Source organism: Lates calcarifer, linkage group LG23 (genome assembly GCF_001640805.2).
Source record: "Lates calcarifer isolate ASB-BC8 linkage group LG23, TLL_Latcal_v3, whole genome shotgun sequence".
Lineage (NCBI taxonomy): Eukaryota > Metazoa > Chordata > Actinopteri > Centropomidae > Lates > Lates calcarifer.
This window is the reverse complement of record NC_066855.1, coordinates 13,001,255-13,015,760: the sequence shown is the minus strand read 5'-3', so window position 1 is coordinate 13,015,760 and position 14,506 is coordinate 13,001,255. Positions and strand designations below refer to the sequence as shown.

At 41.4% G+C, this 14,506-nt stretch overlaps 2 protein-coding genes across 3 annotated transcripts in view; one reads left to right on the top strand and one right to left on the bottom strand.

The window, feature by feature from the left end:
• The window catches only part of dock1 (dedicator of cytokinesis 1), a 167,794-nt gene extending 164,116 nt beyond the window's left edge, over positions 1–3,678 (bottom strand). Inside the window, 1 exon segment of the mRNA XM_051066127.1 lies at positions 3,464–3,678. Within this exon segment, the coding sequence (XP_050922084.1) occupies positions 3,464–3,506 (43 nt within the window). The 5' untranslated portion in view covers positions 3,507–3,678.
• A 1,737-nt stretch (positions 3,679–5,415) lies between these two features.
• On the top strand, positions 5,416–14,067 carry LOC108899062 (uncharacterized). 2 transcript variants are annotated; one of them, XM_018699328.2, is made up of 6 exons: positions 5,416–5,627; positions 5,768–5,945; positions 6,073–6,851; positions 8,160–8,223; positions 10,650–10,741; positions 12,555–14,067. In XM_018699328.2, exons 3-6 carry the CDS (start codon positions 6,453–6,455, stop codon positions 13,977–13,979), a joined length of 1,980 nt encoding a protein of 659 aa, XP_018554844.2. In that variant the 5' UTR covers positions 5,416–5,627; positions 5,768–5,945; positions 6,073–6,452; the 3' UTR covers positions 13,980–14,067. The 2 variants fall into 2 exon arrangements, with proteins under 2 accessions (XP_018554844.2, XP_050922357.1); XM_051066400.1 differs by having other exon boundaries at positions 5,416–5,945.
• Positions 14,068–14,506: the final 439 nt, after the last annotated feature.

Here is a 14,506-nt window from a genome sequence, read left to right as displayed (position 1 = left end):
TCCTCTATGATACAAACATGGGTCAAAGAATGAAGTCAGGCCCTGAGCCCAAAACCTCAACTTCCATTTGAAGGTTGTCAGTGGTTCTTTTTGGATGTGACTGCTTCATGAATGTCAGTGCATTCTGTCAATTTAGCTGATCAGCTGAGTTAAATTCTGGCTGATGGGTAGCATTCTGAACATACCAGTAGAACTGAAGACATTGTTTGGAGGAGGAAGTCAAGCTAATGCCTCAGGGTAATAGTTATCCTTACTAACAATGTAAAAAGCAATAAAGTTTGTTTCCCCAGGCTGAATAAGGAAACTTCCAAATGCTTTAAAAACATAAGTTTTCAAAATCAAGTTAGTATTGCCAAAATGAAATATGATTGTATTTTTTTTATAAATACTTATTGATATGAATGTGTATTGAAATAGGAGTAGAAGTACTTCAAGGATGACTATTAGTTATTTGAGAGGTAAACACAATAACTCAGTTAAAAGGAAATTCAGTTATATCACAGATAATATGCCCAAACAGGTAGTCACTGTTAACCCAGGTAGAAGAGTTTAAAACTGTTTCTAACTACACAAAAAGTTCTGAACTGATTTGCATCAAACTAGGTGGAGGAATGTGGCATGGGCCAGATAAATACCCATTAAATGCTGGTGTGAACCCAGTTAAAGGGGCAAATTCAGCAATTTATTTAATCACTTTCCTTAACATTAACATTGCGAGATTAACATTTTCATCAATGTATGGATGTTGATGTTGATGTTAAAAAAAAACATATCAGCCATATTTACGGTGTTGAGATCTAAGAGTTTGTACAATTTGGTGCAGACCCAGATAATAATGCAGGTCTGGTACTTACTTTTTCCTTTTATTTCTCTATTACAAGAGCTGCACAGACCTATAGGATTGTTTGGCCTTGGACAGAGGTATTTTACTGAGTGACATTCTCGTAGTTCAATGGCTCAAGCTTTTCCAGTGTGAACATGTTCTAAATTTTGAATCACTGTACATTAAAATTTCTGTGTATTTGTAACTATTTTCCAGCATTTTGTAGACGAAACAATTCATTGAGCTTACAGCTTGAACACTGATTAATCTTTACTTAGAGGATGACATTACTATAAAATTCAAGTTTATGTCCCATCTCATATTATAGCATTGATATATGACTAATATATCACCCAGCTCATACTACAACCAACCAGACTTTTTCACTGTAAAGCTCATCTGCACTTGCAGCTGGTGAAGAGCATAATGCAGCAGAGATCTACACAACACAGCAAAAACTAGGAGGAGACAACCAAAACCACTCTTTTTTCACAGACTTATTACTGTGACACAAATCTAATAAGATTTTTATTTCCAATATTGGTTATTGGGTTGGTGCAGCCCACTGCCTTCTTCCACAATCATCCAAATACTCTAATATGAATAAGCTGGTATGGCAACTAAACCCTTTTTTGTCACTACTATGCTCTATGTTAGAAGATAGTGACATACATTATTAACATTGCTGTGAAAAGACTAAAGGTTTTCCCATATTCTCTTATAAAGCCATGGGGCCATTATGAGAGTAGTAAATGATATGACAAAAGTTTTGCTGAAACAGAAATGGGTCCACGGTGAGCACTGCCAGCATAAGAGGTTCTCACAGAGTGCTCATTAGTGCTACTTGGTCAACACATGAAGTATTAAAAGTGCAACGGCTGTGCACCCCACCAATCCTCTGCCGCATGATGTGGCAGCTGCCTCTCTTTCTACTAATGACTCATCCACTCTTGCACTCATTGAGCCCCAGTGAGAATTTTCTCTAAGATTTTTGAAGAACCTTGACTTTCAGGATCTCATGGATATTTTAAACTACATATATAGAGGCAATCATTAGCGGCACACACCAATATGAATCACAGCCAATCATATCCGCGCAAGAGACAACGGAAACACGGGCTCATAACGCACGACCTGGGCTGAAAACAAGAGAGCTCATTTGGAAACCACAGTCTGAGATGCCAGTCAAACCTCTGGTTTACCATGCTGAACTCGTCCATCAGTCAGCATCAGCATCCATCATACAGCTGCAAGTCCTCAGCCCCTCTAATGGACAAAGCTAAAAAGAGAGCGTGTGATGGGGTACATTACCCACATTAAAAATAACAATCCGTTGTCGGGAAACCAGATTCCTTTGGAAAAAACGTGCAATCTGCCACATTACGGACTGAACAGAACCAGGATGTTTTAGGGGATCCCCAGAAAAATGAGGATTAGTTCCATTACATTATAATTTAAGACATTCAAGTGAAGCACAGCAAGTGTGTTTAAGCTTGACTGTCACTCTCATATTTCACACTATCCATTACAGGTCATGCAACTTGCCTCTAATATACCACGCTTTAAATTTTTCTAAACATCATGCTTTCATCAGGGTCGTTTATGAGGTTATTTCCAGTATTTACTTTATACATACAATTTATCAATTAGTCAAGTGATATTACAAGATACATTTTTTAAAAACTGGCGGTTTTACAATTAAGTGTAGTACCTGTTGTGTAAACAGATATGGAAATGTATGCAAAAATGGAAACTAATGCCAAAAGTAGTCATAGATACTGTGATCCCTGGGCCAACATGTAAACAAATGGAACCCTGTGGTTTAATGCCAATTTCTAAAGGTCCTGGGAATTAAATGATTTATTGGTAACTGAATAAAAGCAATTAGTCACAGAAACAAAAACACACAAATGTATGCAATGGCTTAATTTTAAAAGCTGACAGTAAATTAAGTAGCAAAAACATGCCCTAAATTAGTTATAGAAATATTAATGTCAGTTCTACAACGGTACACAAGAGTATATGTTGGGCGGGTAGTATTTTTCCCAAATATTTTCTTCACTATAACGATAGAAACTGATACTTTTGGGTGAGGGTGTGTGTTCGTTGAGGTTAAATAATCCCCTGAAGGAGAGAGTGGAGACTAAACGGGACAGCGTTCTCAGGTAAGGACGCCTGGTTTCAAAGCATTTGAGGAAGTGACAATAAATAACCAACAGCAAAGGGCTTTCATTGTGTGAAAGTCGGAGGAACAAACACAAACAACCAACAAACTTAACCGTTACAATTCATGCGTAGCCCGTTAGTAGCTAGTTACTTTGTAGCGGAGGCCCCACAACACAGGAAACAGTGCTACAACTAGGCGCGCCTCTAACAATTCCCAATCCACACACAGTCCTCTTCCTCACAAAAGACAGACATTCCTTGTTTTGCCTATTATGCAAACTGGCTGGCAAAGGACCGATCGACATTACAGATTTGCATCCCCCTCCGCTTAAGGCAAATTAAACATAAAAATCTCATACACAGCCCCCACGAGAGGCAAATCCTATCTAATAACAATCTTTCCCAAACTTGTGCAATCTGAGAGCAGAGAGCTAGGACGAGCTAACGATGGAGCATGCAAGTTTTCTTACGTACCAACACCATACTTTTCCTTTTTAGTGGGCACCCAGCGAGACATTCTCAGTGTCGAGGCTTCCCCGAGTTGTCGTTTCGCCAGTTAGAAAAGGTCCAGGTGTGACCTCTTGTTGTTAGGGTAGACTTTTTTTCAGTTTTCTCTGAGCTTTGAGGAGCTACTCCGAGCAGCCATTTTCCACCAGTGACAGGACGCTCCGCAAGGGGGAGGAAGGGAACACAACTTTTTCACCCTGAAGGCGTTCATACAGCTGAACGTCCACTGCTCTGCAGACTTAAGCGGAAACTACATGACCGATTAAAAGTTTGATATCGGTGATTCGTTGACTCTATATTAATTTGAAGAAGTACATTATTCTAATAATGGCATTCATTTATTCAAACGATGAGTAAACTCTGCATATACCTCATATCTATCAATACACGTTTTCTCTCGCATACATCACTTATAGAAACATTACCAACACATTCATGCTACTATGAATTTTTTTTTAAAAAATGAATGTAACGGTAATAGTTTTGTTTTATTCTGCCATACAAAGTGTATTATACTTGCAAAAAGATGCACAATACTCAAAAACAAAGAACCCAGATTCAATGGATTATGGGATTACTATACTGAATGTGATGATACAAATGAAATAAAGATAAAGTGATGCTAATATTACTAATTGCAACGGTAAACACACAGATAAAGAAGACAAAGCATATGAATGTCAGCTTTTATTATTAAGGAAATAGAACTGTTCAAATCAGATCTTTTTCGCTTAACTCACCTTGAAATGAGTAAATAATGAAGACCACACACACACATGCACAGTTTCAACTTATTTTAATAAGTTTAAATTTCTATAAAAAATCAGAAATTATCATATTATTCCTGAAAGTAAGTATGTGTCTCTTTCAATTTATGGTGCTACCTGGAAAAATATGCACAGCCTACAACTAGAAAGATTGCTCTTTTGACAGTCTCATAGATCACAGAATTAGAATTCATGTGGTCTATGTCCACTTCCCTCCTGCTTAATGATGAAGCTACAGGAGCCTAAGTTAGCCAGTTACCCTGAGCAGTGATGTAATGAACTAATAAGAATTGTTTCTCAGAGCTGCGGGTGCTAAATAAAAGACATCAGAGGGATGCACCTGGTGCACACATTTGAATCTGCTCATCTTTATTCATCCTCTTTGCACAAATATTGCATCCTGTTGTTAAATCCCACTCTAGGAGAAGTCTCTCACAGTTTTGACCCCATGCCCTCCTTTTCTTTTACTTCCTCCACTTGTCATGTTGGAGCACTGCCAACAGAGGGCGCTGCTGCTTTCAAACTTATTCTCATCTACAAGATACTACCTCTTTTGAACCATGTTTCAATTTGTCCTTCCTCAGTTGAGTTTTTGATTTGTTTTGATGTTATCTCCCAGGCAGAGCAGACAAAAAGATGCAAATTGCTTTACATCATTGCATATTCCTTCTGCATGTAGCTTCCCAGCTTGATAAGGTGTTTTAAAGCAGGTCACAGCAATTGATATTTAAGATATCTCTGTCTTATCTCCGTCTTTGAAAGACATTCACAAAATGTTATTCCACCGAATGGGACTGAAGTTGCTTTGAAAGACATCTGGGGACTGTTAATCCACTGAGAAACACTGAAATTCATTAAACATCAAAGCAACTGCCAATTCCTTTTTTTGGGAGAGAAGTTGTATCTTTGCAGATCTGCGTTTAACTCCCTCTAAATAAATTCTGAAGCAGAATCTTGCCTCCAGCTTTAAGCAGATTCTTCTGTCTTGTAAATACCCTTCACTCACGCATTGTGGGAAGTCATGTGGGTCACAGTTACTTATCCGAGAGGACAGTGACCCATTTTTAAGACAGTCTTGCTAAAGTCACATGGCTTAGATAGAGGCTTGAGGATAGCCATGCCTCATCATCAGCCACCAACCACGAGATCACAGGGAAGAGGAGAAACAGGGGGAATTCAACAGAGAGGATTGCCGAAGCAGTAAGTGAGTCATGGAATAACATGGATAATCTGTTCATTAGTGACGCTATATCATTTGTGAGGACGCCTGAATGTCAGAAAGTTTGATCCGCCCTTTCACACATGGTTGCATGGTGTGTCTGTCGTGCATGAACCCAAAATAAGATGGTCTGATAATTAAAACGGTGAGTGTTAATGATGTCCTTTGTTTAGATGGAGATGTTGTTACGTCAAGCTTCGTATCAACAAGTGTTTGTTTTTTCCTTCAACCCGCCCACCCCTCTCTGTGTCACTTTCCATCTCCCTCCCTGTATTGGATGTTCAGCCCTTGCGCTCAGTAACTCTTTTGTTCGCCAAAGCATCCCTCACATTGCTACATGCCTGACTGGAGACAGTACCCACTAGCACCTAGTTTGTATCAAGACAGAGAGTGTTTACTTCCTAAAAACTAAGGACAGAGGAGAGTTGGAGGCAAATGAAAAAGGATGGTTTGTCAGTAACTGGTAAGTAATAGTATCAGCACCAATGTGGAAAAAGAAAGCAAAGAAATTGTGTGCATTGTCTAATGATCTATAATAATTTCCGCCTATTTCTCATTCTTATTTGTATTCCGATACCTTCTCATAACAGATCTGAAACAAAGATGACCTCAAGCATTCTTGTAGCAACTAATTCCTTGCAGTGCATTTCTGGCATGCCTCATGGTAAGAAGTCCAGTTGAGCCAGGGGATTCTCATTAATACCTCCACTGTAAAGGGCTTTTATTGTGGGCTGAAACTCGAGAGCTGTGAGCGGTTACCTGAGCTCCAGAGGGATGACTCTCCGCAGGCCAGCTGCCCACCTACGAAGAGCTCCAGGGCTGGAGGAGATCAGGAGATGAGTCCTACTGGGAGAGTTTAATACCAGAGGGGGACTTTTTGCCCCGTGTTTCTCGCCCCCCACGTGCACCTCGGCCCCAGAGTGCCATCGAAGGTGGCCAGCTAGACAGCTGGCTGGAGCACCTGCAGAGGATGCAGAACGACCTTCTCAGGGACCCAGCTGGTGATCATGTTCCGGTTTTAAATGACCGCACGACGTCCATGCCAGCCCTCAACAAAGAGCAAACAGGACGTGCCTGGAGACATCAGGGGGTCCCCTCCTTCAGCAGGGGTTCGTCTTCATGTGGGAGCACCAGCCTGTATGAGAGTTCGCTGGGCAGCCAGGATTCCCTCCAGACTGGGTTTTTTTCTCCTTCAGAGCGCAGAGGAAGCTGGGAGAGAGCTCATATCATGCAGGCCCCAAGGAAGGAGCAGGCTCAACTCAGTTATCTCTCTCCAGTCAAAATTGGGTGGCTGCCAATCCAAAGAAGAGTGATGATGGTGGCAGACGCCTGCAACCAAAATCAGTTTTTGGACCACTCTGCTGGCCAGGTAAAGCACATAACACCTAACAGAGCCTAAACATATTTACAGAAAGTTGTCTAACTGAGCACTCTCTGATGCCACAGTTTCTGGAATTCTTCTGTCTATATTTAGATTTGAGAATTTAGATGAATACAGTCCCTCTAGTCTTAGGGAAGATTTATTCTGGAGTGCTGAGAATTTCTCTCTCAGAGAAACTTTGTAAAACAACTTTTGTGTCTGTTCTGTAGGGTATCACCCTTTTAAAACAGGTCTTTGCAAAGTGGACTGATTGAACTCAGATTTGGCATTGACATCCTCTCAGGCTGCGTGATAATGATCCTTACATGTTAGTGAGACAGTGTAAGCTCTCCAAGTCTGAAATGAAAGTGCTGCATGATGGAGGTGATGGTGCATAGTGCTAGGTATAGAAGACTAAAACACACATTGTGCCACAGAGAGCCATTTGTAGTCAAGTCTCAGTTACCCAGGGAGAAGGCAGAGCTCTGGCATCCTTTGAAACAGCTTACTCTGCAGGAACTCCACACATTCTCGAAAGGTTTACGATTCATTTGGAGCTGTGGCAGCAGAGATTGAGCTTTGTGCCCTGCGAGGATGCAAGTCAATGTACAGAGACCATTCAATGGGAGTATTACCCAGTGAACTGATAATATGACTTCAGAATCAATAAGTTGCTGTGCTACCAGAGGCGTGACTGCACTGAGGTCACAAAGCACATCCATTCCCTTGTGATTCACCACAGTAACTTCAACTAAAGGTTGTTTTTTCATATTTATGAGCCTTAGACCTGAGAGATTATGATAAAAGGAATTGTTTTGTAACAAGTTAGATGAGAATATCAATACCACTCTCCTGCCTGCAAAGTAAATATTGAGCTGTTGGTTAGCTTAGCTTGCCACAAGGAATGGAAACAAGGATAAACAGCTAGCATAGTCTGTTTTACACTTTGGTTTTCAAAAGTCATTTTGAACAAACTGAATATATATGTTAATTAGTGACCTTTAGAAGTGTTGGTATGTGTTGTTACCTTTGAACAGAGCCAGGATAGTTTATTCCATATTTTCAGTCAGAAGCTAAGCTAGCTGGCAGTAGTGTTAGGTTTGTATTTACCTTACAGACATGGGAGTGATATCGATCGTCTCATTTAGTCTTGGAAAGAAAGTGAAAAAGTTTTTTTTTCACAAAATGTCAAACTATTTTTTAAATGTATCAGATGGCAAATTTTCCAAGGAAAAAATTACTATTTTAGGTCAGATATTACTGCAAAGGTAGTTTTTGGTGAAATCATGTCCTCTAAAAGGCTTCTTTTTTTTATAGGTGAAACTGAAACAACCCATCACTCCAACATTTCACACTAATCAAGCGACACCAAAGGCTGAGGGTATGTACTGACAATGCTTTACAATTGCTTGTTTTTAATGGCTGTGTTTTCAGCGGAGTATAGCAAAAAAATACCCCATGCTTCCTACAAATGTGCAATAATGCAAGTGTGATCATTATGTAAGAGTGATACCTTAAAGCAATGCATAAATAAAAAATTAAAAACATGAAGTAACTCTCTTGAACAACAACAAAAAAATTCCCAGAAACACACAAAGGTTCCATTTCAATTGGTGTTTATTGCCTGATCAGTGCCAGAACAAATATGGCCACGAGGTAACTGCAGGGGCCTGGTTAGCCAGGGGGGAGAACAAAAGCTTATTTCAGGGCTGACTTGCCACACAGTTTACCTGCCTCTAATCAGTTCCTTGCAGCGGTGTTGCCCCTGTCCTCTTTCAGACGCTCCACACTGACAGACTGGATGATCACTTTAAACAACACCCCCCAAAACAAAGTCAATTTCAAGTACAACCGGTCCTGATTGTTCTGCCATGGTATTCTGGCAGGATCGCAGGTAAAGGAAATAGGCGCTATTAAGGCCTGAAAGCTGACAAGCAGAAATACGGGAAGCGAGAAGCAGAAAGATAGGGAAAGATTCAGACTGATTGGAGAAGGAGCCCTGTTAATCTTTGAACACAGTAGACCCACACTCTCTGGGTTTGATCTGGGGTTTGATCTTTCAACCTTGTCCTTGTTTATACATAGATAATCCTGGCAAGGCTCTGGCTGCTTGAAGAAATCAAAGTAATCCATACACAGCAGCAAGGAACTTTGATAGAAAGTGTAGGTGTTTTAAGAAGCATACGCCTTATTAACATCATATACAGTTAGTTAAATGCCACATTCTCAGGCTGTGTGACATAATGAAAAGTATAATCATGTTAGACTATCACTAGTTATAATTCACTGCCTCCATATGGCTTACAATATAGATGAGATTTTTTTTTGTCTGTTTGTTTTTTTTTACCAATGCTTGTAAGCCATATATAAGCATGATGACTCATGCATCAAAGAATAATTGAAGAAAAACAGTGGTTTTGCATTTGACACACAATCTTTCCAGTGATGCTTTTGGATCAATTATAAATCTCTTGCTAGTCAATCAAATGGGCCATAAATATTCATAATTTCAGTTACTTCACAGTGAATAATAAAACTATGCAGGTGCATGTACACAAATTGGCCACGGCTGAAATCCCTGCAATGAGCTGAAGAAAAATGATCAGCAAGAAACAGAAAAATCTCCATGCAGGACCGCTTCCAAATATGTCTTGTTTTGATGCTAGTTGCTTTCACTCAGCCGTCAGTCCATTTAAATCCACAGTTCCACGTCTGAAACCAAATGAACTATCAGAGTTTCCAACCACAATTATTCCGACAAGAATTGACACAGTTACACCCCAGCTAGCAAATTACCCCCCCACCCCCCTTCCATCTCATTCTTTTTCTCTCTTTTTTTTTTCTCACTTTCTGGTTGTTGCTGACAACCCCTGTAAAAGTAGTTTTAATCAGACTCAAGGTTTCATTGCAGACACTCACTGCCCTCTCCCTCCATAACAGTCACATTTAACAAACTTAAAATGGCTTGATGTTAATGAGAAAATGATAATAAAATTGGATCTTGGGCTCCAAGGGCCTTTGTGTTTGGACTGGCTGGCCAATTTTCACTCAGGCTTACACTTACTATTTAGATAAAACCCATGGGGATGAGTAGTAAATTGGGCGGGTGGGGACTTGAGAGGGTATTTGCCATATGGCCTTACCCATTTATTTCCCTCTGGGGTATTAAGGTCAGCTGTTGATTCAAAAAAAATAAAAAATACTGAGCTCAGCCAGCAGGAGGTAATGAGAGAAGGTCTTTCATGGGGCCTGCAAGTTGGTTTGCATATAGTGATGACAGCAGGTGGAACAATGTGTCAGGAGGGCCTAACTCCTCTAACGGTACTTCTAAAGACACATTTTTGTAATCGTATTTGCAGAGTGGTGCAATTTCCACCTCGTCTCTAGTTTTCTCCCTTAAAACGAAAAACACCACGGATTATCTGCGCAGCATTCAAGGGTTATCCCAAAGTGAGAGCCCGTCGCCATGGTAACAGCAGCAGGTGGAAATGCAGCCAGGCAGGCAGTCGGGGTGGCAATGGAGTATCAGTCAGGGCTGAGATGCAGACCAGTCAACTTGCTATGTCTCCTGAGAAGGCAGAGAAGTGGCTCCGGGGTGTTGCTAGATTCACTTTACTTTGCCAACGTCAATTATTGACAGTGTCAACATTGTCATACTGTCAGAGGAATGCCTGTCTTGTGTGTGTATGTGTGTGTGTGTGTGTGTGTGTGTGTGTGAAAGAGAAAAGGGGGAGAGAGAGAGAGAGAAAAAGAGCATGTCTTGAGAGGAATGTGACAGTGGCTCGTTTGTTTTGCCTTGATACACAGATGGAGAGGTGAAGGGAAGTCACACCAGTTCGAGGGCATTAGGTGTGAAGAAGTGTTGGACAGCTGATCAAGGCCCTCCCATAATTAAACAGGTAACTTACAACTCTTCTGATATGTTTGTTTTTATCTCTTTTGAACACTGAGCTCAGGATAAACCAAGACATATCACTACAGCAGTACAGTATAATGATGGATATGAGTGGGTCTGTGTGAGTTGGGGAGTACATAATATATATGCCTGCACACTAAGGTGAACTCATGTCTCATACTCCTAGTGTTATGCTTATATTATGCTTTCTGATGCTGAGGCTGGTGTCTTCAGTTTCTAATCATGATAGATTTAATGTTTCAGTGTTGGCTTGGAAGGACACTCACAATATTGGACAAATCAAGGGCCTCATTTATCAACACTAAGTTGAAAAAAGTCTGAATTCACAAAAGTTTTACATGTTCATGTATACGATAGAAGAGAGTGTTTATTTTTTGTTGTTTCCTTTGGCTTGCCCTCTGGACTTCTGAGCTCCTACAGCATTCTGACCCATTATTTATGTGAAGAGAGAGTTTTATTTATACCAATATATAATCACGTCTTTTACAAGCGACCCATTTAAAATCTGAAGGAAAGGACACAAAAGTTAATGATAAATTGTCCCAAGGGGATCAGAGATGAAACATTTTTTCAGATTGTAGAATTTAAGTGAGGAAAACAAAAGTGACACTATAGAACGTGAAGTTGTACCTATCAAATCAAAGAAAAATATAGAAGATCAAAACGTCTATAAATAGTGCCCCCTTTGGAAAGAAAAACAGTCACTGAAATCAAGAAAAAAATGACTTGATCAACTCAGAGACAACTGGCTGATGGCTTAGACTTATTTGCTTTGTGAATCATCACAGATGCCAGTACTTATGTGCTCTTTAAAAATATGTTTCCTGCTCGATGCAGCAGCTGTTAGCTTTGACAAGATTTATCTAGTGAATTAAAGCATCTGCAGCCTTAATTTGCACCATCTAATTGTTGTACTTTTGGTGTAATTGACAAAAATTGACATACTCTGTAGTTATTCAGTCTGTGGGTTAGTGTATATATTTGATCATAACTTCAGAAATATATCAATGGACTAGAGTATGTATCTATAAAATAAGTAAATATGGATGCATTTATATTAGCTTTCTCTTTTAGGTAAATAGTATTTTTGTTAACAGATATTCTTTTAGACCAGCAGGTGTTTGTGCAAAAGCACAGTCAGAGCTGTGATGAAACATAAACACATTCTCGAATTCAAGTCTAGAGCTCATACTTTTCTTAGAAATGAGTGCTGGTATGGTTTGTGCAACACTGATAAATGAGGTATCAGGGAGGTCACATCGTAAACCTGCTGGCGATTACAGCAGGGACCTATCAGTGTTTCTCCATGCTCCATAAACACCATCAGAATCCTCCAGCCCAAGGACCAGAATCTTTGCTTTTTTGCCTCTCACTTTCTATTGGGGATAGAGTCTCATTGTTATTCTGTGAGGGATAAGTCACGCTGTGTGCTGGCTTTGCCTGCTGCTACTTCCATTGCTACTGGGGCATTCACTGTGTCAAGCACGGGGAGAGTCATCTGACTAAAGAACAAACAGCAAAGCCCTGAAGAAAGACAGCTGACCTGCTGTTGAAATGTAGCATTAGAGAGATGTCATTTTGTCAATATCTCATGCCATATTAAATGAGGTTATGCTCCGTTTTCTGTATTTGCCACAGCTCAAATTGGCAAGATGAATGTACATCTGTTTTATTGTGTTGATTAATGACAAACCATTCACCATGAGACATCAGCTAACACAGGAGGGTGGGATGGGGTTTCCATGCATAATTAAGGATCTTCATCACATAGAATCTCTTTTATCCACATGCTGTAGGTGCCAGAAAAGCAAAGCTTTCCTGCTAGCGAAGAGGACAGACCTGTAGACTGGCAAGCTCTAAGGAGAGGCTGGAATACTGTCAGGGTGTCAGCTTCCCCTGGATGTAGTCAGTCCATTGAGCTCCCCTCAGGGACCAACCCAGACCCCAACAGGAAATCCCCTCTGGTGAAAACAACCAGCGTAGAGCCCCTGAAGCATACTCCTCTCCATCGAACAACTTCTGCTGAGCCCAGCAGACCACACGCTCTGCTGCAAGGGACAAGCAGCACAGAGACATACAGGTCCCATGCTCCTTTGCGTAGGACAAGCAGTGTCCAGCCCATAAGGGCAACAGCACCACTGCTCAGAACAAACAGTAGCTCACAGCCCTCGCACATACAGACACATTCTGCTGTGACCACACTCATCCCTCAGAGCAAAGCTGGCTTCTCCTCCATCACCATCTCTTCCAGGAAAGTGAGCAGATCAGCCAGTCTGCCTGGCTCTGACACCTGCAGTCACTCCTCCCAGTCCAGCAAGTCCCCTTCTCCGCCCCTAACCGAGCAACCAATGGACCAAAACTCCAGGCATGTCACTGTGCAGAGGAAGGCCACGATAGTCAAAGTGACGGAGCAAAGGGTGATGTCCAGCCCTGTCCCAAGCACAAAAAGGGCAGGTACACTACCAGATAGCCATGGTTTGGACACAGTGGTCCACAGAAGAAAGGCTACCATCATCAAAGTGACGGAGCACAGGGAGAGCTACGCTACAGCCAAGGCAGGGTCTGGGATGAGGCACCCGGAGTACAGACACAGCTACACAGAGGGAGCGTACAAGGACAACAACGCATGGAGACAGGGAAACAATTCACAACACGTTGCAGTGCCTTCATATCACCGTTTAGATTCAACAAAGAGGTCAAACCCTACTGTAGCACAGAACACATCCACTTCAGATCCAGAGAAAAATGGTGGAACACTACACAGGTCGACACTGAGTCTTTTTGTGAGCAACACTCCTGCCATAGCAGCTCCCTCAGAGGTTTCTCCGAAAGCTGTTGGAGGGAGATCGGACAGGCTGCACAGGCCACTGAGCTGCTATGGCAATGTGTTTGGACACAGTGAGCCAAGCAAGGAGAATGTGACACAACCGGCTGCCAGGAAATGGAGCTTTGAGCTTCCACAAGAGACCAATATCAACCCTGTGAACTCGGACGATAGTTTCATCAGCCTTGGAACAGCAGTGAAAGAAACAGGTCAGCTAGTGGCAGATGCCCTCACGCCAAACAGAGGCGAGGAAGAAAGACTGCCGCCGCCGGAGAGGAGAGCGTCCCCCTGTCTAACTCTCATCAAGGCCCCGGGTAGGTTTCTAAGTCCCACTTTGACAGTCTTCTTGTCAGCACACAGGCTCCCTTTGTCTCTGATCTCCATTTTCAAAGGATAGCTGTGTCTAAATATACACTTCCTTTGTGCCATTTGTGTGTTCTAGCCTGAAGTTATTACACACCATTAAGAATTCTGGGTCTGAACTCTCAGGTTTGATATTGTCTTTCACCTTTGATGTCTTATTGATAGGCATTATTAGATTGTACTGGGATGATTCCTTTATCTGCTGCCGTGAGCGCAATTGACACTCACAGCCAGATATCTACGCTGATGTCAAATAACATCGCCACAGACGCAGAGGCCCATCAGCACCTACAGACACTTTCTCATTTTCACCTTCTTTCATTTTCCCACGCATCTCTTTGCATGCATAATCTATTCCAGTCCCCCTTTTCACTTGCAGTGCAAGGTAGGCAGAGAAATCACAAGCTGCTAAACATGGTGAAAATAAAGTATTAGGATGTGTTAGAATCAATTTTGGACATCCAGATCCTGCAATGCAGCTATTACGTTTGTGTGTGTTCCTCTGTGGTAATTACATTGTGGGGACAAAAATCTGTTTGCACAGTTGCATTGTGGGGACTA